The sequence below is a fragment of the Cicer arietinum genome, chromosome 3, assembly GCF_000331145.2.
Source record: "Cicer arietinum cultivar CDC Frontier isolate Library 1 chromosome 3, Cicar.CDCFrontier_v2.0, whole genome shotgun sequence".
Classification (NCBI taxonomy): Eukaryota; Viridiplantae; Streptophyta; class Magnoliopsida; order Fabales; family Fabaceae; genus Cicer; species Cicer arietinum.
The window spans coordinates 64,760,847-64,782,882 of NC_021162.2; the positions used below are offsets into that span (position 1 = coordinate 64,760,847).

Consider the following 22,036-nt stretch of genomic DNA (forward strand, 5'->3'; position numbering starts at 1 on the left):
GGATCAGTCCACCTAGTTTAAATTTGTGATGTTATGTCCAACAACCCTTCCTAATGTCATATTTGTTAACTTTTTGTCCACCTTAATTACTTTTTAATTAATATTTCCAATTTCCTTTATTAATTATAGTTTTTAAAATAATAATTTTACAGAACTAAAAAAAATTGGATTTAATTCTGAACAGAGACAAGGGAATGAGGTTGTTCACATTAGGAGTGTTCAAAAAATAAAAAAAACTGAACCAAACTGATATATAAAAATTGAAAACTAAATTATTTTTTTGAAAAATAGTATTAAAACTTGTCGTTTTTCACCATCATATTATGTCCAACAACCCTTCCTAGTATCACTATTTGTTAACTTTTGCCAACCTTAATTACTTTTTAATTAATATTTTCGATTTCTTTTTATTCATTATAGTTTTTTAAATAATTATTTTGTGAGACTTCAAATTTTATTTTATTTATAAGAGTGACAAGCGAACAACGAAGTTGTTCACGCTCTTGTGAAGGCAAACACTTTTAAATCTTATTTTCATATTTGGGATGAAATATTTCAAGAAAAAAAAAATTGGGATGAAAATCATTTTTTGTCAAAAAAAGTTGAATTGTTTTTATCAAAAAATTTTGAAGCAAAAATTAAAAACAATTATTTCTGAAAAAAAGTTGGCAATATATTTAAAATAAAAAAATATTAAAATAGTGGATACATAGACACCACTAAACTCACAAAATTTGAAGTGTTTTTAAATTTTAAGGATTTCTTTTTTTAAGGCTTTTTTTAACTATGAAATTTTTTATCCTCTACAACATGTGAACTGACACTAATAATTATTGAGCTTAGGAAATTGATAGCTTTAGTTGTTAGTACCTGAAACAACAAGTATCATCATGATCACAATGCAGAATATCATTTGTTCAAAACTTAGACAATGCACTAACCACTACACCTCAAAACTACACAACACTATTACTGTTTCATAAGACACATTAGTAGCACATAATTCAAGTGATATAGAGCAAATTACACTTCCAACCAAGAACCACAACACTTTTCAAATATTTAGCACTACATTTTGGGCCACACAATACCCATGCATACAGAATGTCATAAAAAGAAAATGCGCCTTCGGTAGACAGATGAATAATGAATTGTTTTATGAGTGATGCTGGTTGGATATGTTTGTTTTTAGCCCCAACCCACCTAGTTTAGATTCGTGATGTTATGTCCAACAATCCTCCTCAGTATCACTATTTGTTAACTTTTGTCCACCTTAATTACTTTTTAATAAATATTTTCGATTTCTTTTTATTCATTATAGTTTTTTAAATAATTTTGTGAGACTTAAAAAAACGTATTTTATTTATAAGAGACAAACAAACAAAATTGTTCACACTCTTGTAAAGGCTACCACATCTTATTTCCAGATTTGGGTTGAAATACCTTATTATATTGAATATATTGTTTTTTTCTTCTTCATTCGTATGGTTCTCTCACTTTTAATTTTTGACCTAATAGAACTTTGAGAAGATGAAAAATTATGAATGCTAAATTATTATATTTAATTATTTAAAATAAAAATTAAAACTCAATAATCTTTATCATGTAGGGTGTTTTTGAAAGTTTAGTAGAGGAGAGGATTTTGAAAAAAGGAAATAGGAAGTAGAATGAATGAAGAGGTTTTGAAGAGGAGTGTTTTTGGGGTTTGTTTTTCTTTATAATACAAAATCCTCCTATCCTGGGAAAGTAAAACATCCTCATATTTTAATTCATCCCTTATAAAAACATTTCAAATATTTGTATGAAAGATGATTATAATACTTTAAACACAAAAAATTATTTAAAAAATTGAAAGATAAACATTATTTGATATAAATGCAGGAACTTTTGAAAATAAAAAATTAGTAAAGACAATATTAAAATTTTATAAAAATTAAAAACATATTTAATCCTAAAAACCATATTAATCATAGTTATTAATTTATTTATCTTTATAAAAACACTAAAAACCCATAACTCCCATTTCATCCAAACTCTGTACCAGAGCTAAATCCAAAAACAAATATTCTTTAATCCAAAAATTTATAAATCCCAAAAGAAGAAAAATCTTAATACATCTCTGAAATCTCCATTCTCTCACTCAATTCACTCTCACATCTCATATATTAGATATTCTTAGACCTAGAAAATCCAGAGTCATTACCTATATTCATAGTTGTTTTAATTTAAATTTTAGACAGTTGACACCATCAGAGGCTGTACACATCTTAACATACCTATTGACCACCACAATGTGAGACTTGATACCATTTGAGGTTAAGTCATTACCTATATTCATAGTTGTTTTCATTTAAATTGAAGAGTTATGATAAATATTATAATTTAATATGTTGATTGTATTTTTAATTATTTTTCTTAAAGATTTGCTCCATCAAAAATAATCTTATTTAAGAGCACTATGAAATTGTAAGGACAATATCTAAAAAACATTCTCGAGACAAGCTGAAAATGTAGGACTAAAATCATATTGGCTCCGCATTATAGACACCAAAACACTATTAATCCTATTTATAATGTGATATATAACATCAAAATATCCGAATATGTAAAAATCTCATAACATCTTAAGCATGACATTTTTCAAGATAACTCACTACTCATCAATATCCAACCATAAAAATAAAGTACACAAGATTTGTTCTAATACCAAAACTGTGAAAATACAAGGGGCAAAAAAGAAATGGTAGACATAAAGTTAAAATTGTGATTAAGATCAAGCATCTGCAATGGTCACCTCAACCTCAACACCAGGTTCAATGGTGATAGAGGTAATCTGTTTAACAACATCAGGGGAACTGTAGAGGTCAATGACTCTCTTGTGCACACGGAGTTCAAATCGATCCCAGGTGTTAGTACCTGAAACAACAAGTAGCATCATGACCACAATGCAGATTATTATTCATTCAAACAAAGTTCAGAGAATGCACACATTAACCAATAACCACTACATGTCAAAACTACACAACACTATTACAGTTTCATAAGACAAATTAGCAGAGCACATAATTCAGGTGATATAGAGCAAATAACACTTCCAACCAAAAACCAAAACACTTTTCAGACATTTTGCACTGCAGTTTGGGCCAACATAAATACACATGCATACAAAATGTCATAATAATAAAAGTCAAAAGAGATAACCTTGCAAATCATGCCAGTAGTAGAGAACCAACCATGACATAAATAGCTACATAATTATATAAATCTGATGTAAAAAGATTTAGACAATTTGCTATTTAAAAACTACTTTTGGCAACAGATACAATCTTTTTATTCTCATAAAATTCAGGATAATAGACATCCATAACATAGAAGTAGAACACAACATGATATTGAAAAAACATTCTCATTGAGCAAAGACAAAACCAACAAAACAGAACAAACCAAAGAGACAGAAAAAGTAAATTCAAGGGGCTTTCAAAAAACACAACCAGAAAGAAGTTTCAATTTTATTATTTTTGCATAGAGTAGTTTCAGGGATCATTAGGATATACAACTATATTAAGTGCTTATATAGAACTCAAATATAAGGCAATTTAGAAACTAAAAGAATTAATCTCCAACAGTTAGTGGATACACAACTACAAATTCTTATTTTATAAAATAATCAAAATACTCTCTAAATAAACTATATCATATCTCCCTCCCTGTGTTGTTTGACATCTATTTACCAATGTTAAGTACCTTCAATCATATACTAAAATCATAATGAAATGTCTAATAATGAAATTAACCAAAAAAACAATAAAAGTTATAAAAGAGAATGAAAAAAAATAAAATGGAATACCTTCACCGCAAGGGGACTTTCTAGTAGTGATGTTTAGAACTTTAGTGGGCATCCTAACAGGTCCCTTAACCCTAAGACGCTTATCCTTCGCACCACGAACCAAGTCAGCACAAACTACCAACAAAAATTTAAAAGTGATCTTAGTAGCGATAGAAATACAAAAAATAATAAGGAAGGAAAGATTAACGGGAAGATGAGAAAATACCCTTTTCAAGATTTTGGACGTGTTTAGAGGAAAGAGTGATCCTAATCTTGTGGATCTGCTCTTGAGAATCCTCCAAACCAGGCTTGGTGGGTTTCACAGCAGCGTACGCCATTATGAGTGATTGAGGAAAAGAGACGCCGTCAAGATGAAAGAAACAGAGAAAGCGAAGGAAGCAGCGAATGAAGGTAGGAAGAAGGGTTTAACAATCCAATATTGGGCGGGTTTAAATATGGGTAGGGTAAATCAAATAGGTCCAGCCCACCTTTTATATTTATCAGATTATTGCTAACTTCACCCATTTCAATTCTCACATATTTTTTTTAATATTCAGTTTTTTATTCTCCACTTATATTTTTAAACCCAAATGTGATCATGGTAAAAAATTGACATAACATAAATCTAGTAACTTTGATTCGTCTATTGGATTAAAAATATACAAGTCATTAATTAAATGAAAAATAAAAGGCACTTAAAAACACATATTATTAAATTGAAGTTAAATTTTAGGTTTTATGCAACCTGAATTTAGATAAATATATTTTTTAAATAATTTTAATAAAAAGTTGGTTAAATATAAAATTATGGATTAAAAATGTTTAATTTTTTTTAATTTTTATATATTTTTTTTAAACATGTTTAGAACATTATAAAAAATTTCTCTATAAAATTTATATATATATTTTAATTTTTTAAATGTATAAATCTAATATTAAAGTGACAAAAATATGATCATGAAATTCGAATTAAAGAAATCCATTTTTGGAACTCCATTTTATTCAATTATAAGTATTATTTGTTTAATATAATTTAATTGCAAAATATAATTGAATCTATTCTTCGACTAAGTTATATTAAACAAATAAGATATTGAAAGTATCCCTGCTTATCAGTTCTTGAATCATGAAAAATTTATCAGTTCTTGAATCATGAAAAATTTATCTAATAAATAAAAACGCTATATTCATTTCTACCAAGAATAATTTTTACCATCAAATTGTGAATAGTATAACAAAAAAAAATTAAGTGATTTGTATATTGTGCAAAAAGAGTTTCCAAAAGAGATCATTTGATATCTATTTATAAGTACACATATTCTCATAAAATAAAAATAACTAAACACACTAATTATCCAAAGACATTTTTTAATAATTTTTTTAGAGAGTTGAAGTTATTGAATGTTAATTAGATATATTAATTAATATTAAAAAACACAAATAAATACATAAGCCTTAGTTAAACACTTTCTCTTAAAAAAAAGAGTTATTTAAACATTATTGTTATAATAATTCTGCTACCAATACCTCCTAATTTATTACCCACACCCCTCAAATATTTAGAAAAATTAAAATTCTTAAATTATCTTTCCGTTCTTCCTCTCCAATAACTTAACCCATCTTCTTCTTCTTTATTTTATTTTCATCATCTTCATTCAACACCTTCTTCATCTTCTTCAACATTAACCACCATCATCATTAACCATCTTCATAAATCATCATCAATCATCATTAACCATCTTCAGGATTTTGCTAACATTTACGTGAACTGTGTATACGTATATTTACGTAAACTGAATTTTAGTAAATGTACGTGAACTCAGTTCACGTAAACGTACATGAAATTGAGTTAACGTAAATTGTTTAATTTTCAATGATTTCACAAATCTTAATTCACATACACGTACGTGAATTAAGATTGCGTACATACTGAGATGTTGAATTTTCAAACTCCATTGAGTACGCAATCTTAAATCACGTACGTCTACGTGAATTAAAATTGCGTAAATTCTGATATTTTTACTTTTTTTTTTAATGTATGTGAATTTAGTTCACGTAACAATACAACGCATGTGAACCTAGTTTACGTACAATCCCTAGATTTAGCAAAGAAAAAAATCAAACTTAGAAACAGATCAACAAACATACGTTTTTAAGTCACTTTAATCACAATGTGATGAAGAAACTGATGGTATAAGTTATGAGTGAGTTCTATGAGTTTTAAATGATTATGAGGTATGGTGATTTTTTGATATGTGAGTCATGAGATGTGATGAATGTTGATGAATGTGAGTTATGAGTTAGTAAAATTGTAAAAAAATATTATAAATATCAAAGGGAATTTTAAATATTTTAGTTTTTTTTACAAATTTGAAGGGTGTGAGTAGTAATGTGAGGCGTGTGGGTAGCAACATTATTGTTATAATAGTACCATCTTAGATGCTCTTAGCAACTTTCCCTCGAAGCTTCTCCACTCTAGCCCTACACGGTGGCGACCTATTTCCTTTGACAAAACGCCTGATCTAAAATTTCAATCCAATTTATTCGCAACACTTAAAGTGGTTTCCATGAAGTAATATATATATATATATATATATATATATATATATATATATATATTTGATTATATCCTTTAAATTTTAGTCAAAATTAGATCCTCTAATTTGATCGTGAATTCTATTTCAGCTTCATGACAGATAATAGGGAACAACGTTAACGTTAAGCAGTTGATTCCAAGAAAGTTTGTAAAATGTGCATCTTGCTTTATCTCACAGTTGAATCTATAGAAGACAAAAGGCAACAAGTCATGAATGAAGAGATTGAAGCAATTGTAAAGAAAACATTCAAAAATTAACAACTATACCCAAGGCTATAAAGAATACTAATTGAGTGGTTGAAAAATTCAAAGTAGGATTTGTTGTCAAATGGTACAAACAAAAATATGGAGTTGATTACGAAAATTTTTATACGAATACTATTTAAAAAACTCAAATAAATTGAAAAATCTTCGAACTTGATGTGAAGTCAAAATTCCAAAATAGTTATCTCAAATAATACATTGAGCAATCATTGATCTATGTCGTCAAAGGAGATGAGGATACAATTTTAATGCTGCAGAAACGCGGGCATGGATCTAGAGCAAGACGAAAGGTGAAAAAGAAAATTTCAAATTAAGGGGGGTGATGTTAAATATAATTAGAAATTTAGAATAATCTAGAATTATTTAGATAAATCATAATATTTGTTGAAAAATCTAAAACTCTTTTAAATATTTAAAAGTATATATTAATTAAAGAGGTACTAGAAGTAACAATCTATAGTTCTCTTATTATACCTATAGTATCTCCTTTGTATTTAACTTTTGAAATCAAACAATTTGTAAGTTTTCTATTATAAACACTTCCCTTCCTCTAACAATAAATCCCAATCCTGACAAAAGAGTTGATCCCAATATCACAGGAGCATCATTGCCTGCAGCTCCAATACATAATCCTAACAGGAAAAAGATAATCAAGGAAAGAAATAAGGAGCCTCGTCCCTAGTCTCTTACGTCTACTTTTCTTGTAAAAGTCACGTCCTTGGATTTGCATCGTCTCCTATAGAAATGACATCTCATTCACAAATAAGGTACACATCTTTTATCCCAAGGCCTTTCACTCTACTCACTCTCGTATTCACCATAGCATTGATGTATTTGCAGATACCACATCTTCACGACGTGAAACTACATATAGTTAAGTGCAAAGACTAAAATCAATTGTGGAGACTAAATTTCTTTGATTCAAAGTGGAAAATAAAAATAGTCAAATTACAAATACTTGAAGAATAAAAGTTTAATTAAACCTTAATTTTATTATATTGTCGAATTTCTTTTTTTTTTTTGTTGATCACCTTTAACATAGCTCAAAACAAAACAAAAAAATATTTCACAAATATGCTTGTCGACACCAATTAATTTGAACAAGATTTCCATGAAATGGTGAAAAAGAATACAATCATTCAACAAAGTATCAAATTTAGGCAAATTGTAAACAATGGTTTTCTATAGATTAATTTTTTAAATTTAACACAGATGTCGTCTTTTAGACATAGACCTAATGACCGATTTCATTTATATTATTGAGTTAATGACTTATATAATATCAGTTCGATAAAAATAAAAAAAATAAAATATGTATTTGAATCAATATTAATTAAGTCATTATCTTATTTATAAAGACGAATAGAATCACAAACTATTATTTCTAATAAATATTGTTGCTTCAAATTTTCGATAATTTTTAAATATAAATTTACAATGAACCACTTATAAAATGACTTCAAATTTATTATTATTGTAAAGTAATTTTGAAGAGTATCCATTAAGCAAACGCATTAACAAAGATTCCATATTCCCAACCTCTTGAAATCCATGTTTTGATTCCTGAATTATTGGAAGCCATGTTTGCCCCACATCCCCACATGGCTAACAGCTCCCATATGGTTGCTTCCTTCCAAGTACGTGGTATCAAACACATAATTCCGATTTGAAACATCACATCATTCAATTTCTCTTCCCACACCACAACATGTCACTATTTTTGACATTAACCAATGTAAACCGTGTCCTATTTGTCTTCGTCCTTTGTCTCATTTTCTCACCAAGCCTCGTTTACAATTTTTATTCAATGCATTCACCAAATTGACGTTGTCACACATTTATAGTCGATCAATATTAAATCATTCAAATTTAAATTTGATATATATTTTTATATTTATATAATACAAATTACATCAAACAATTTATTTAATCAACCGATCAAATCGATTGGTCACCAATGCATCTACTGTATGAATGGAGTGACGTTCATTCATGCATGTCTCAATAAATTCACTTTGTTTAAATAATTAATTTAGTTGTTCAAATCAGTCAATTTCTCTCCTGGTGAATTGATTAATCCTACAAATATCTAATTTAAGTGGATTTATTTCACCCATTTATCTGTTAGAAGGCAAGTCAATTTTTCACAAAGGCGTTACACAAGAGGTAGCAAACTAGTACTGACCGTAGATATGCATTAGAAAGTTTTTTTCCTTTAAGTATGAGAATAAAATCAATTTATAATTGAGTTGAATTAAATTAAATAATAATTAAGAAACATAATTGATACTGTTCACTTTCAGTTTGATAAAGATTCCATATTCATCCTAAAACAATAGAGACATTTGATTGCTCATGGTAAAGAAATATATTAATTTATTTTGAGCAGAAGTTTATAAATATATTCTTAAAATAAATCATTAAATATACTCTTTTTTTCATTTCTATATTCAGTCTCGATTTCTGCATTTTCCATATGCAAAGTAAAAATTAAAAATGTTAAAATAAAAGAAAGATGATTGAGAATTATAAATTTAATTTATATGCACGATGAATATAAACACTTTTTACAATTTTGATTAAATATAACTATTATATTATTAATACTATTAGATTTTTGTTATAATTAATTTTAAAATCATATGTATAATTAATTGTGATTTATTGATGGTTTGAATTTTTTTACTTAACAATGCATAAAAATTAAATTTTAAATTATATATTATTTCAAAACATAAAGATAATCGTTGTCGTGTGTTTAACATGACTAACAACTTCGATAACATTATTAATTAGAACTTTGAATTTTTAATTTGGGGCAACAATCTTACAAACTTTTTAACCTTTCAATTCCCAAACTATAAAAAACTATGAATAAAAGGGACCTTAATCCGTAACTTAATTTACATAAGACCATCTCTCAATTTTTTTAATTTACATTGATCAATAAATTAACTATATGACATAGTCACTATAGAAGATTATGGCACATTGTTGACCCATTTGTAACATCCAAAAGTTTCATCACGGCACAAAATCAATGACTCAAACACTATCATAGTAACCACCATAAGTTATGTGAGCTCTGCTCAATGGAACACCCCTTACTGCTGCAAATGCTTCATTCAATTTTGTTGCATGTTGTACCACTTGCTTAATCCTCTGCAATAATTCAATATTCAAGCATCACAATCAATTAAACTTTGAACCTAATCCATTTTAACTATTGACTCTTCCATCACAATCGTTTACTAAATAATGCATATAAGATACAAAATTTAATTAATATGGAGATCACTGAACTATTTGTGAATTTTTAAATATATTTTTAGACATTTGAACTTCTTAATAATTTATAATCAAAACTAAAAAAAAAAATTGAGTCTTTGAACTTCCGAATTTTTTTTAATTAGATCTTGATAAACTTTTAAGTGATTTATAATTAGATCTTTAAATTTTTAATAATTTAAAATTAAATCTCTAAATTTAGAGATGTAATTAAAAATTATTTAAACACGAGGGATTTCATTAAAAGTGAGTTCACACATCTAATTACAAAATATTGAAAAGTTCAAAGATTTCATTACAAACATTTTTAGTTCATATATCTATTTAAAAATTTCCAAATTCACCGTGCTCAAATGTTTTTCTTTTTGAATCTAAAAGTCATCACAAAAATATTAACTTAACTCTGTTATGAGTGAAAAATGATAAAACTTAGTAAAAAAAGAACACTTCACTCAATATAATACACACTCTAAAGCAAAGATTAGTTATCAATCAAATGCATAACATTAAAAAAACAATTTTGTTTAGACATTTGCTGACCTTGTCATCAGTGTAGATCTTGAACCTAATTTGTTGGTCTTGCTGTAATTTGTTGTTCTTTTGTTGGCTTCCAAAGAACAAGACACAAATTGTGGCAGCAACAACACCAAAAGAACATATAGCTCCAACTCCTGTCAAGCTCCACTTCCACAAGTTAAAACCACTATTCATTATATTGTCCTCTCCTTCTTTCTCATCATCATACTCCATCATCACAACCTTTTCTTTCTCCATATTCTTCATTCTAGGAGATGCCATGTCCTCACTAGACTTTGGTGAGTCCAATTTCATGTCAAAAATATTATTTTCCTTCATATGAAAGAAAACTTGTGAAACACTCTCTTGATCAGATTCTCCTATTTGAGGGACTTTGATTTTCTCAATCTTTTCTTCCACTAAATCTTCATTTGGAACCTTCTCAATATTGGGTTCAAATTGGATTGGAACATGGACAACTTGTTTTGGCACCTTTAATGATTCAATGTTTTTTCTTGATTTTGGGGAGGTGCAAAAGTAATCCTTGTCAAAGACACTAATTGAGTTTGAGTTTCTTTTTCCTAAGAAAATTTGTTTCTCATCACCATCTAGAAAGCCATCATCAGAAAGGATTACCCACTCATTAATATCCATCTTCACAAAGATTCTTTAGGATCTGAATCTGGACTTGTAGGAGTGATCAAAAGAAGGGATGGTTTATATAGGGGGTGGGAGTAGTAATAGCAAAAGAAAAAACCTTTTTGAATACTAAGTGTTAATTTGTGAATCAAAGTTGGTGGCTTTTGTGCGTGTGGAGCTTTGTGTGTAATTTTAACACTACTAATAAGAGCTAAGCCACCATTAAGGTGTTTTGGTGCTATTGTAACGTGGAGAATGAATTCATGTGTCGTTTATACATTGTTTGAGTGAATGTTAATCCATCTTAAAGATGACAAATTGAGGAATCAATTAAGTGGGTCCCATCTAGCAAGATAGCCTCTACGCTAGGAATTAGGATTCTTCTTAATTGTACCCTTTGTATTTCTTTTGAGTTTTCAATTGGTGATTTGATTATTAAAGTCTTGGTTAAATAATTAATTATGATTTTTGTTAGCTTTGGATAAAGGTGAGTTTTTAATGATAAGTGAATAAAGGTTGAGTTATGGTCAAGCTTTCTAAGCCAAAGGGAAAAAAAAAATTAAAAAAGAAGAAGAGTAGTTACCAAGCTAACAAAAGATTATCCTTTTTAATATTTGTTATTGGTATGGTGATTTTTTAATAGGAGGTGGGTGACTTTCTTTCACTTCTTAAAAAAAGAAGAGAAAAGAAAAGATTCTTTTATTACTTTTAAATCTATGTGTTTATTGAGTAGAGAGGGATGGAGAGAGATTGTTGGTTGCTTGTTGGAGTTGTGCTCTTGATGATATTGATGGGTTGTGAGGTGTTGTGGAACCAAAAATGCCAAACAACAAGGGACCTCTCCAAACACAAGTGCCCATAATTGGTATCTTTGAGATTGCCATTTTTTATCCTCTCCCTCATTAATGAGACACTTGAACATCTATAAGATACTCTTAAGAGAATATATCAAGTGAGAAATGAATTTTTTTTTTTATGTGAGAATGAGATGGTGTAATATTAACTATCAAATTAAGATTAAAACATTTTCACTAAACTTGTTCTCACATGTTCTCTGCAAATACCTTTCCATCTCTAGTCATAAATGACATTTTTTTTAACATAGTTATTTTTTAACTTCTTTTTCAAACAAACTTAAGGATACAATAACAAGAACAAGATATTTTGTGCGCAGATTATGGGGCAATACGTAATCGGTATGAATATTTAACCCCTCAAAAAGATTTTTTAATCAAACATATAAAATGTGTATATTTTTCATTCAGACACATAAATACAAGCTTCAAAAGATGGAAAGTTGTAAAATAAATATAGAAAAATAGTAAAAAGCTAAATTTTAGATAATTTGAGAGATGAAGAAGAAATAAGAGAGAAACAAATGTATCATTCTATTATTGAGTGTAAACTTTATTATAATCTTTAGTAAGAGAGAAATGGAAAAAGAAAAATTGAATAATATTAGTAATATAAATGATTACATTAGTGAATATAATGTACACACATCAATTGATGTCTTACAAGTTACAATATCCTTATTCTAAATGGCACATGGAAATAAATTTTATATTATTTACATAATAGCATCCTATAATTAAAATCAACTTTTTAATTTTTTAAAACTAAAATTAATATTTTCATTTTAAAATATATTTTTAAGTTTTCAAAGTTAAATTTAAATAATCCACAATTACTTATTAAGATTGACATGAGTTTGAGAAATGATATCGCAGGAGTCTCTCTTAATAGGTAAAATAGAGTGGTAATAGTTTTGCGACTCTTTTGGGTTACAAATTGAGAGAGAGGTAAAAGCCCATTGAATGGTGTGGTCGGGCTTCGCTAATTTCAACCCCCTAGACGGTCCGTATAATACCCACCCATGTATGCCTACCTTATCTTTTAACAATTTATTATTTATATATACAGTATTTTCTTTTCTTTTCAACGTGGCAACTTCCCTACCTCACAATTTCACATAGCCTTTTTTTTACAAAAACATTTCACACAGCTGTGCTGTGTATCATGCATATTTTTACCCAAGGAACAAACCCCTTTTAGATTCAACTAAAATCCACATTTTAATTTAAGTACAAAGTAGATAACAGTCTTCGATGGGGGCTTGTATGTATTAGATGCAATGTTGTGATAATCTTCTTTGGAGCACAAGCACAAACCCAAGCATGAAGCATTCCTCACTTATGGTAGCAGGTCACCAAGGTAATCTACTCCCCAACATTATATTTTTACTTCAGAAATAAATTATGGAAAAAATACTAAATCAAATTATGCAAGCAGAGTGAGCGAGATATTATAACATTCATAAAAAAAATAAAAAGGGTTTTCAAATCTGTCAGACAACCGTGTGACCATCCCGGCTCACAAGTGAATCCGGGAACGATCCTCTACAGCCAACTGCAGTGGTCACCGAAGTTCCCATCACAGAACCGTTAATCACGCTCTGATCACACGGTCACATGTCATCCACCAGACTTAGGTTCCTGTCTCCTTAGAATATAAGGACACAGTAGTACGATCCTATAGAACAGATCCTGTTCAAGTAAGGTCGTGACCAAAGTCCTTACGTGTCATTATATAAACGTTTAGTAAAAGCATGAAATAAACGATGTGGGACTCCTTTGATGTTTACAGTTGTTTTTGAGTGGAGTTCTAACTTGGGTTTTCACTTTGATGTCGCAGGACGATGCAAATCCAGTCATCATCATTTGGTTAAACGTTTGATGAATTTGTCTAAACTGAAGACTCATTGTTTCGTACTATATTCTCTCTGAATATTTTCAACCCTTTTAGAGGTAAAGGTAAAATGGTGCAATTAGTGTTAACGTTACAGTCTCATATCAAAGTAACTAAATGGGTTGATAGTTGTTAAAAGACAAACAAAACTAATCATGTTTAATTTAATCTCTATGATAAGTATTTCTTAAGGTGAATACCATATTAAATATGATTGCAGCTATAACCTAGCGAAAATTGCTACTAACCAATTGAACATGGGAAGAAATAAACAAAAATTAATCACTAATTATCAGTAAGCACACAAGAAAACACTTCAATAAATCAATGATTACAAACATAAAGGCCACATCACAATTGATTAAAATCTAGTCTTCACAAATAAAATATTGTTCACTTTAATTCAATTTAATTTTTCTCATCCCCGTTAATTTCCTAATTTAACAACTGTAACTGTTGATCAATTATTATTTATTTTGATGAGCTGTTGATTAACTATTATGACTGTTACGCTATCAGTAAAGTAATAATGAGTATGTTTCTTCATACAAAAAATAACAGTTAAGTTAGATATTTTTCATTAAGCACCCAATGAATACTTTTCAGTAAGATATTTAATTTTTAAGAAGAAAAAAAACTATAAAGATGATTTACAAAAGTAAGAAATTATTCGTTCATGGATTTTAGTCATTGGATAAAGATTAGACAACTTGTATTCTGATATATATTTTAAAGTAAATTTGATAAGTGTTTTCCCTAACTAAGATTAATAAATTAAGATAGTTAGTTAATGCATAATGAAGTTAGATATTTCATGAATGAAGAAGAATACGTATATCTTGGTGTCCCTTTGATGTGTTACGAGTCATGACATGAAATAACAACAAACAAGACAAGGATGTGTGCACCCACAGAAAAGTTAGAGAAGCATGGTCCCTTCAACCTTACATAATACTTATTATCAATTAACTAAACATTTCTTCATTAATTAAACATTTTTCATCAACTGTTAAATTAATTAAAAGCATGTAACCATTTGACTTTTTTGGCCTTCCTTTCACTTATTGAAAGTTTCTTTCATCATATTATAAACTTTAAGTAAAGAGAAACATTAAATATCAAAATTCTTTTTGGCAAATTTCTCTCTCTTCTCTTTTGCACTTTCCTCTTCCTTGTGATTTTCATTTGCAGCAAAGAGAGAAGATGAGAGAGATAATAAGCATTCATATTGGACAAGCTGGAATTCAATTAGGGAATTCATGTTGGGAGCTATATTGCCTTGAACATGGAATTCAGCCTGATGGCTTGATGCCTAGGTACACTTTTTTTATATGATCTATATTGTTTTTTTGTTTTGTTTACATGAATTTTGTAGTGGTTTTGTGTTTCTGTATTATTATGAAATTGGTTTGACTTCTGATGCTGGTTTTATTTATTTATTTCTTGAAATCAATTTATTGCCTACAATATAAGAAAGCTCAATTCAGTTGACTTTCAATTTGATTGTCTTGCTTAGTTAGATCCAATCTTAAAATTTTATATCTTTTCTTATAGTTCTGTCTGTGTTTTTCCTATTTTGGGTGTTTTCATTTGTGGTGTCTTTTGATTTGAATGAAAAATATCAAATTTTATCATGCCCTGTTCATTTCTTACTTTCTAAGTTTCCTCCATTTTTATTGTCATGTACTCATGGTTGTTGATGTTGAGTGATAATATATTAACAAGCAAAAATAATTCATAAAAGGTTAATTTTCATACACTGTCAGCAACAAATTTTTTACAGTGTAAGCACATAAATATCACTTGTTTCTTAATGATGTCACGGTTGTGATTGACTGAGAGTGTAAAAACTCTTTATACTTAACATGTATATGCAACAAATTCAATTCATAAATAGTTGACATATGTGATTGATCTTAAGTTAATAATTCAAATTGAGATAAAGGGTTTCATGAACTTCCTTCCAAAATAGAATTTCTATGGTACTTTTCTTCATATTGTATACACTTGTTAACTCATATGGTTAATTAGGCTCAAACAATGCTGATTTCTCTATCTACATTCATTGCAGTGATACCTCACCTGGTGTAGCACGCGATGCTTTCAACACCTTCTTCAGCGAGACCGGGTCCGGAAAGCACGTGCCAAGAGCCTTATTTGTTGATCTAGAACCTACGGTTATTGATGAAGTAAGAACTGGTACTTACAGACAACTTTTTCACCCTGAGCAATTGATTTCAGGCAAGGAAGATGCTGCTAATAATTTTGCAAGGGGACACTATACTGGTAAGCCAATTTCTAATAATGATAATTAATCAAATTAGCTTTTTTTTCTTCTCACTGTTTAGTTAGAAAGTGGCCATTTATTTGTTGTGTGTCTGTGATGCAGTTGGAAGAGAAATCGTTGAACTATGCATCGATCGTATCAGAAAATTAACCGACAGTTGCACTGGATTACAAGGATTTTTGGTTTTCAATGCTGTTGGTGGTGGTACTGGTTCTGGTTTGGGATCATTGCTTTTGGAAAGATTGTCTGTAGATTATGGCAAAAAGTCTAAACTTGGCTTTACCATCTATCCTTCTCCTCAGGTATTTATTTTCCTTAAAATCGTTTGAAAGTTATATGAATCAAGACAAAATGAACTGTTTGTGAATGATCAAACATTTGGTCCTACTAGAGAAACTTAGTCTTTTGTTGCTTTACATTCTTCTGTGATTTCTTGGTTATATTTGTGTGCGCTACATGTGTGTTACTATTGATTATGCAGGTATCTACTGCAGTTGTTGAACCTTACAACAGTGTTCTTTCCACACATTCTCTTCTTGAGCACACTGATGTGGTTGTACTTTTGGACAATGAAGCAATATATGATATATGTAGAAAATCGTTAGATATAGAAAGGCCAACATACACCAACTTGAATCGTTTGATTTCTCAAACTATCTCTTCCTTGACAACTTCGCTGAGATTTGACGGCGCGATTAACGTGGACATCACTGAGTTCCAGACTAACCTGGTTCCATATCCTCGTATCCATTTCATGCTTTCATCTTACGCTCCTGTGATATCCTCTGCGAAGGCCTACCATGAACAGATATCAGTTCCGGAGATCACTAACGCGGTTTTCGAGCCATCGAGTATGATGGCTAAGTGTGATCCTAGACATGGAAAGTACATGGCGTGTTGTTTGATGTATCGTGGTGATGTTGTGCCTAAAGATGTAAATGCAGCTGTTTCAAATATCAAAACTAAGAGAACAATTCAGTTTGTTGACTGGTAATTACACTTTCTTGGAAAATCTCATTATGACTGATAATTTAGATTACGCTCCTTGTCTTGTGATTAAGTTAAACTACCTAGAATAATCAAAGTGCAGAATTTATGCAATATTGCATTACAATATTATCTGATAACTAAAGATGGTTGTTTAATTATGATTTAGACTCGCTTTACTGTTGTATTACTTTTTATAATTGTGTTATATTCTTGGCGTTCTGCAGATGATTGTTGCATGTTGAGGTTAACCTAGTTCGGATTTCAGTAGTTATTGTGATGCTTTTGTTATGTAATTTTTTATCTACAATAACTAAGATTGAGTGATTATGGTGACTAATTTCAGGTGTCCTACTGGTTTCAAGTGTGGTATAAACTACCAGCCTCCAACAGTGGTACCAGGAGGCGATCTAGCCAAGGTGATGCGTGCAGTTTGCATGATAAGCAACAACACAGCTGTTGCTGAGGTTTTCTCTCGCATCGATCATAAATTCGATCTCATGTATGCTAAGAGGGCATTTGTACATTGGTATGTTGGTGAAGGAATGGAAGAAGGTGAATTTTCAGAAGCCAGAGAGGATCTTGCTGCTCTTGAAAAAGACTATGAAGAAGTTGGAGCAGAAGGTGAAGTTGGTGATGATGATGACGCTGATGAATACTGAAATCTATCATCATCAGTTCTTCATCATTAGCTATCTACAGCTCCCTTCTTTTTTCTGTCTTATGTTATCTCTGGCTGTGTAATAATGAATATAGTCCTTCTTCATTATTTTTTAGCATCTTTCTGTTGTGTGCTAGATTTGTCCTTGTGAATGTTTCAAGTTAAAAATGTTGAGACAATTTTTTTCATCGTGAATTTTATTGTTATTTTTGAATCACTTGTTTCTGTAGTGAGTAAAATAGATGGCTGGATAGGAATGTGTACTAACTGCAACTACTTAAAGGAATTAAGGAATTAGATGTTGTTTTATATTTTGCATTAGTAATGTACTTATACTAATAAAACTTAATAAAAAGAAAATAAGGAATTTCAGAGATAAATTGGTTATGCTGTTTTCTTCCAAGGAATGATAGTTAGACTTAGGATAGAGTTTACTGATAAACTATTTTAAGGTCTATCTTTGAATCTTTCAATTGCAACTTTGCATATCCAAGCAGAATTGTCTGAATAAAAATTTCCTACCCCTTGTATTGAACATCGGTAAAAGACTGGAAGTGTGCCATGACATGAATTTTATATAACTAATGTTAATGTGAGATATAAAAAGAAATGAAGCAAGCCTCTTTTTGCTATTGAATAACTTCTTGTATGGTAAAAAAATTGATCGTCTATCATTGCAAGTTCCGCCCCAAGAGCTACATTAATTTTATTTCTTTTGAAGTGTTATTTAAAACTATACCTACGACAGATATGGATTGTGTGAAATGTGACGACACACAGTTAGTTACATCTACGCCATCTAATCAAATATCAAATGGTCCAAATTTAAATGCAAATTTTTATTTTTATTTAAATTTAAAATACCAAACTTGAAATGTGGACCAAAGATGTGGCTAATCAGGCTGTGACTGCTGCCACAACCAAGATCAACCTAGGACCAGGCTCGGACGTGACTTGTCTGCACTCTTGTTCTATAGTGTCATTAATATCTAACAAATTTGACCTCTTCAATCATATTTTCCTCTCATTGAACATGCCTATCCTTAACTATATATATTTTTACTTTTCTTTTGTATGTATTATGCTGAATTATTCCATGAATTGTAAACAATGCCTTCAAGAATGGTTTATTTATTCTTTGGTTGTCTGTTATGGTGATAATTTTTAATTCTTCACCTCATTTATTATATTTGCCATGAAATTTGTTGTTTCTTGCAAATCATATACAAACCAATAGACATTCTTAAATACAAAAAGGCCACTATCTAGTTTTAGTCCTTACTTAAGATTTTAGCAATTGGTAATATCTAGTTGGTTGTTTTAGAGTACCCTTTTTGATAGCTAAGTTTCAATGCAGTCTTCACAAGCCATATGGAATTGGAAGAGAAAGGAGAGGATAAGGACTAAGAAAGAGAAGAATATTAAAAAGTGATATTTTGGGTCCACAAAACATGTTACATGAAAGTGATGCCATTAAACTGTTTAAGCAAGATGTTACCATATCCTTGGATGTGTTTAAGTATTATAATCTTAGATTCTCAGTCCTATCACTTAATCCCCAAATAAAATTAAGGATTCTGTAGCTGATCATTTCTGCGATGCTAAGGTATGGGAAATGAGAATGAGACAAATTTATGTAGCCATATATTTGATTGAGATATCATGGCTAATGCAGATGACTAAAAGGCATGAATTATGCATAAACATTGGACCAAAATCTTATAAGATATGATAATCTTTTTTTATTAATTGAAATAATAAAGAAAGCATAGTATTTGTCTTTTGTATGAAAGGATTTTTAGTGTAATTAATTCTACTGTTTATCCATGTAAAACAGTGTGAATAGTTATTTTTAGTGTAATTAATTCTACTGATTCCACCTTGCTTATGCAATTTGAACTATGACATTATGTCTTTGCGACTACAACACAACTATAACAATGATTGTGGCCACATTAAATGCATTTGACCACAATTCTTCGTAATATCAAGGAATGCAATGTAACCGCAACTAGAACTACAAATTACGCAGGTCTAGATTTTTACAATGGTTTGTTCCAACAAAAAGATTTTTTTGATATATAGAAAATAGACTTCAAACTTCACTTTTGATTCTAGAAATGTTATAAAACATAATTATATTATCTCTATGTTATTATAATGGTTCAATCAGTCTTACATATCCAACACACTTCCCTCGACCTTTCAATAATAGTAAGAAAAAAAATTGGCTGCAATGATATTTGAAAGAAACATTTTCAGAATCATATTTAGACCTTAAAGATTTAACAGAACAATGAGCACAAAGGTGGAAGGTCCCATAAGGCTTCATTGGAGTCATGAACAGTTTCCATGTACTCATGCACTCCATTAATAGCATAAAGTGAAGCTGATATCTGTCTTTCAACCTTCATTCTTTCAAATTCTGAAAACTCCAAGCTTGATGCATCAGTCATGCCATCATTCTTCGGTATATCGAATAATTGAGCGATAGGAAAACGATCGAAAAAAGGTCCAAAACCCCATGAAATGTTGGATTGTGAACCTGTCTCAAAATCCTCCTTGCAATTGCTCAAATCAGGTTTATAAGCATCCTCAAAAAGTTGTGTTTTTTTATTATCCTTAGTTGAAACAGAATCTTCCTTGTTATCATCATCATTGCTTGAAATTGAATTAGTATTACTACTAGTGTTGCTGTTACTTGGGGCACAAGCAACAACATCTTCTTTGTTTTTGATACCCTTTTTGTTGTTAAGAAGATTTCTTATCCGAGAAGCAAGAGGAGAATCCAATGAGACATGAGTGATGAAGTTGGTTCGAGTGTTCGATCCTCGAAGAAGGCACGCGGCTTCGTCGTAAGCTCTAGCTGCTTCCTCAGCTGTCTCAAATGTTCCAAGCCACATTCTTATCTTCTGAGTTGTGTCTTTGATCTCAGCCACCCATCTACCTGATGGCCTTTGTCTCACACCAACAAATTTGTTTGTGTTGTTGCTGTTTCTGTTTCTTCCTTTGAACTTTCCTCCTTTGGCTGCTTTCTGATTTTGCTGCTGCATGTTTGGTTGCTGAAATTGAATTTCCATCACAATTTTTTTTTTTTTAGTGGAAGATGTTGTGATATATGAAGATAATGGAAGGCTGTTACTTAATTTTTCATGTTGTGGTTTGCAAGCTATGAGATTATATTTATATGTGTATGAAAAAGTTGATAAGCTTTTCAACAACCAAGTTGATTAATATATTAGACATGCACATTGTCTTGGAATTTGGTGGTAGTTTAATTTTATTTTTGTGAACAATATTTTAATTAAAATTTGGTATGATAATGACAAGGTACCTTTGAAATTCAATTGGTGATGCCTTTAATTTTTTCAATAGAATGACCACTCCTATAGCTGTCGTTTGGGAGCAGACAAACTTTCAATTTTGATGTATATGCGCCAAAAAGTAAATTACCTAAAGTGTAGTATTTTTCATCTTTTATTTCTTCTTAAAATTCATTTTGTAACTAGAGACATTTATTCTAATTCTAACAATACTGTCCCTAACTCCTAATTAAAATGGCTCAGTATTTTTTTTTTATGTTTCTTGAATTTTCTTATTATAATCCATATATCAAGTATTGTTTACCAATTTTCAGATTTTAAATACCACTAGAATGTGTAAATTGCATCAATTTATATTGTCATTAATAAAATAAAAATAGTTTTAAAATTAAATCTTTAATATTTTATAGAATTCCTATTTTTTATAAATATCGTGATGATACAGTAAATCGTTAATTCAAAATTCAATCTAAATCATATAATCAATATTTAATCACATATCCATAAAATAATTAATTTAGAATCCTAACACTTTTTGTTTAATATCCAAATCAACAAATGATCTTAAAATCACTTTAAAAATATGGAATCACCAAGAAAAGACATTAGGGTTGGATAGAGTTGAGGGTCCTAGTCCTTGTCCCCTTTCTTCCCTTCTTTTTGCTTTAGTCAAACAGTTGAAAAAATTATAGTGAAGCCATGAATAGCTGCCACTTGGAGGCTCCAAAATTATCTTAAGATGCACACATAAACAAAGAGACTAAAGCCATGCTTCGCACTAAGATAAACTAAGTCACTGCCAACTCAACTATATGCCAATATTTTTTTTTATAAATATGTCAATAATAATAATAATAATAATAATAATAATAATAATAATAATAATAATAATAATAATAAC

At 29.7% G+C, this 22,036-nt stretch overlaps 4 protein-coding genes, 1 long non-coding RNA gene and 1 other non-coding gene across 6 annotated transcripts; 2 read left to right on the top strand and 4 right to left on the bottom strand.

Moving 5' to 3' along the window:
* Positions 1-2,594: 2,594 nt before the first annotated feature.
* LOC101509579 (small ribosomal subunit protein uS10y-like) lies at positions 2,595-4,255 on the bottom strand. The gene is made up of 3 exons (XM_004493111.3): positions 4,053-4,255; positions 3,848-3,961; positions 2,595-2,916 (listed from the first exon to the last, which is right to left on the bottom strand). The coding sequence occupies exons 1-3, from the start codon at positions 4,162-4,164 to the stop codon at positions 2,774-2,776; spliced, it is 369 nt and encodes a 122-aa protein (XP_004493168.1). The 5' UTR covers positions 4,165-4,255; the 3' UTR covers positions 2,595-2,773.
* Positions 4,256-7,154: 2,899 nt separating this feature from the next.
* On the top strand, positions 7,155-7,674 carry LOC113785785 (uncharacterized). Its single transcript, XR_003471979.2, has 2 exons — positions 7,155-7,453; positions 7,527-7,674. It is a non-coding gene; the product is annotated as an uncharacterized lncRNA (long non-coding RNA).
* Positions 7,675-9,466: 1,792 nt separating this feature from the next.
* On the bottom strand, positions 9,467-11,455 carry LOC101509906 (uncharacterized). The gene is made up of 2 exons (XM_004493112.4): positions 10,515-11,455; positions 9,467-9,848 (listed from the first exon to the last, which is right to left on the bottom strand). The coding sequence occupies exons 1-2, from the start codon at positions 11,142-11,144 to the stop codon at positions 9,732-9,734; spliced, it is 747 nt and encodes a 248-aa protein (XP_004493169.1). The 5' UTR covers positions 11,145-11,455; the 3' UTR covers positions 9,467-9,731.
* A 1,719-nt stretch (positions 11,456-13,174) lies between these two features.
* On the top strand, positions 13,175-18,029 carry LOC101510225 (tubulin alpha-5 chain-like). Its single transcript, XM_027332794.2, has 6 exons — positions 13,175-13,343; positions 13,824-15,193; positions 15,949-16,163; positions 16,267-16,466; positions 16,646-17,154; positions 17,498-18,029. The coding sequence occupies exons 2-6, from the start codon at positions 15,081-15,083 to the stop codon at positions 17,811-17,813; spliced, it is 1,353 nt and encodes a 450-aa protein (XP_027188595.1). The 5' UTR covers positions 13,175-13,343; positions 13,824-15,080; the 3' UTR covers positions 17,814-18,029.
* Positions 13,471-13,693, bottom strand: LOC113785981 (small nucleolar RNA U3). Its single transcript, XR_003472163.1, has one exon. It is a non-coding gene; the product is annotated as a small nucleolar RNA U3 (small nucleolar RNA).
* A 1,963-nt stretch (positions 18,030-19,992) lies between the features above and the next one.
* LOC101510560 (ethylene-responsive transcription factor ERN1-like) lies at positions 19,993-21,000 on the bottom strand. The gene has a single exon (XM_004493114.4). It carries the CDS (start codon positions 20,890-20,892, stop codon positions 20,098-20,100), a length of 795 nt encoding a protein of 264 aa, XP_004493171.1. The 5' UTR covers positions 20,893-21,000; the 3' UTR covers positions 19,993-20,097.
* Between the last annotated feature and the right edge of the window lie 1,036 nt (positions 21,001-22,036).

Bases quoted from the DNA above. Each gene is read 5' to 3' on its own strand.
- LOC101509579 (XM_004493111.3), bottom strand. From the start codon at position 4,164: ATGGCGTACGCTGCTGTGAAACCCACCAAGCCTGGTTTGGAGGATTCT. The intron at 3,962-4,052 runs GTATTTTCTCAT...TTTTGTTGGTAG, and splicing joins CGTCCAAAATCTTGAAAAGG to TTTGTGCTGACTTGGTTCGT. The intron at 2,917-3,847 runs GTATTCCATTTT...TTGTTGTTTCAG, and splicing joins AAAGTCCCCTTGCGGTGAAG to GTACTAACACCTGGGATCGA.
- LOC101509906 (XM_004493112.4), bottom strand. From the start codon at position 11,144: ATGGATATTAATGAGTGGGTAATCCTTTCTGATGATGGCTTTCTAGAT. The intron at 9,849-10,514 runs GTCAGCAAATGT...GAATTATTGCAG, and splicing joins AGATCTACACTGATGACAAG to AGGATTAAGCAAGTGGTACA.
- LOC101510225 (XM_027332794.2), top strand. From the start codon at position 15,081: ATGAGAGAGATAATAAGCATTCATATTGGACAAGCTGGAATTCAATTA. The intron at 15,194-15,948 runs GTACACTTTTTT...CATTCATTGCAG, and splicing joins CCTGATGGCTTGATGCCTAG to TGATACCTCACCTGGTGTAG. The intron at 16,467-16,645 runs GTATTTATTTTC...TTGATTATGCAG, and splicing joins CCATCTATCCTTCTCCTCAG to GTATCTACTGCAGTTGTTGA.
- LOC101510560 (XM_004493114.4), bottom strand. From the start codon at position 20,892: ATGGAAATTCAATTTCAGCAACCAAACATGCAGCAGCAAAATCAGAAA.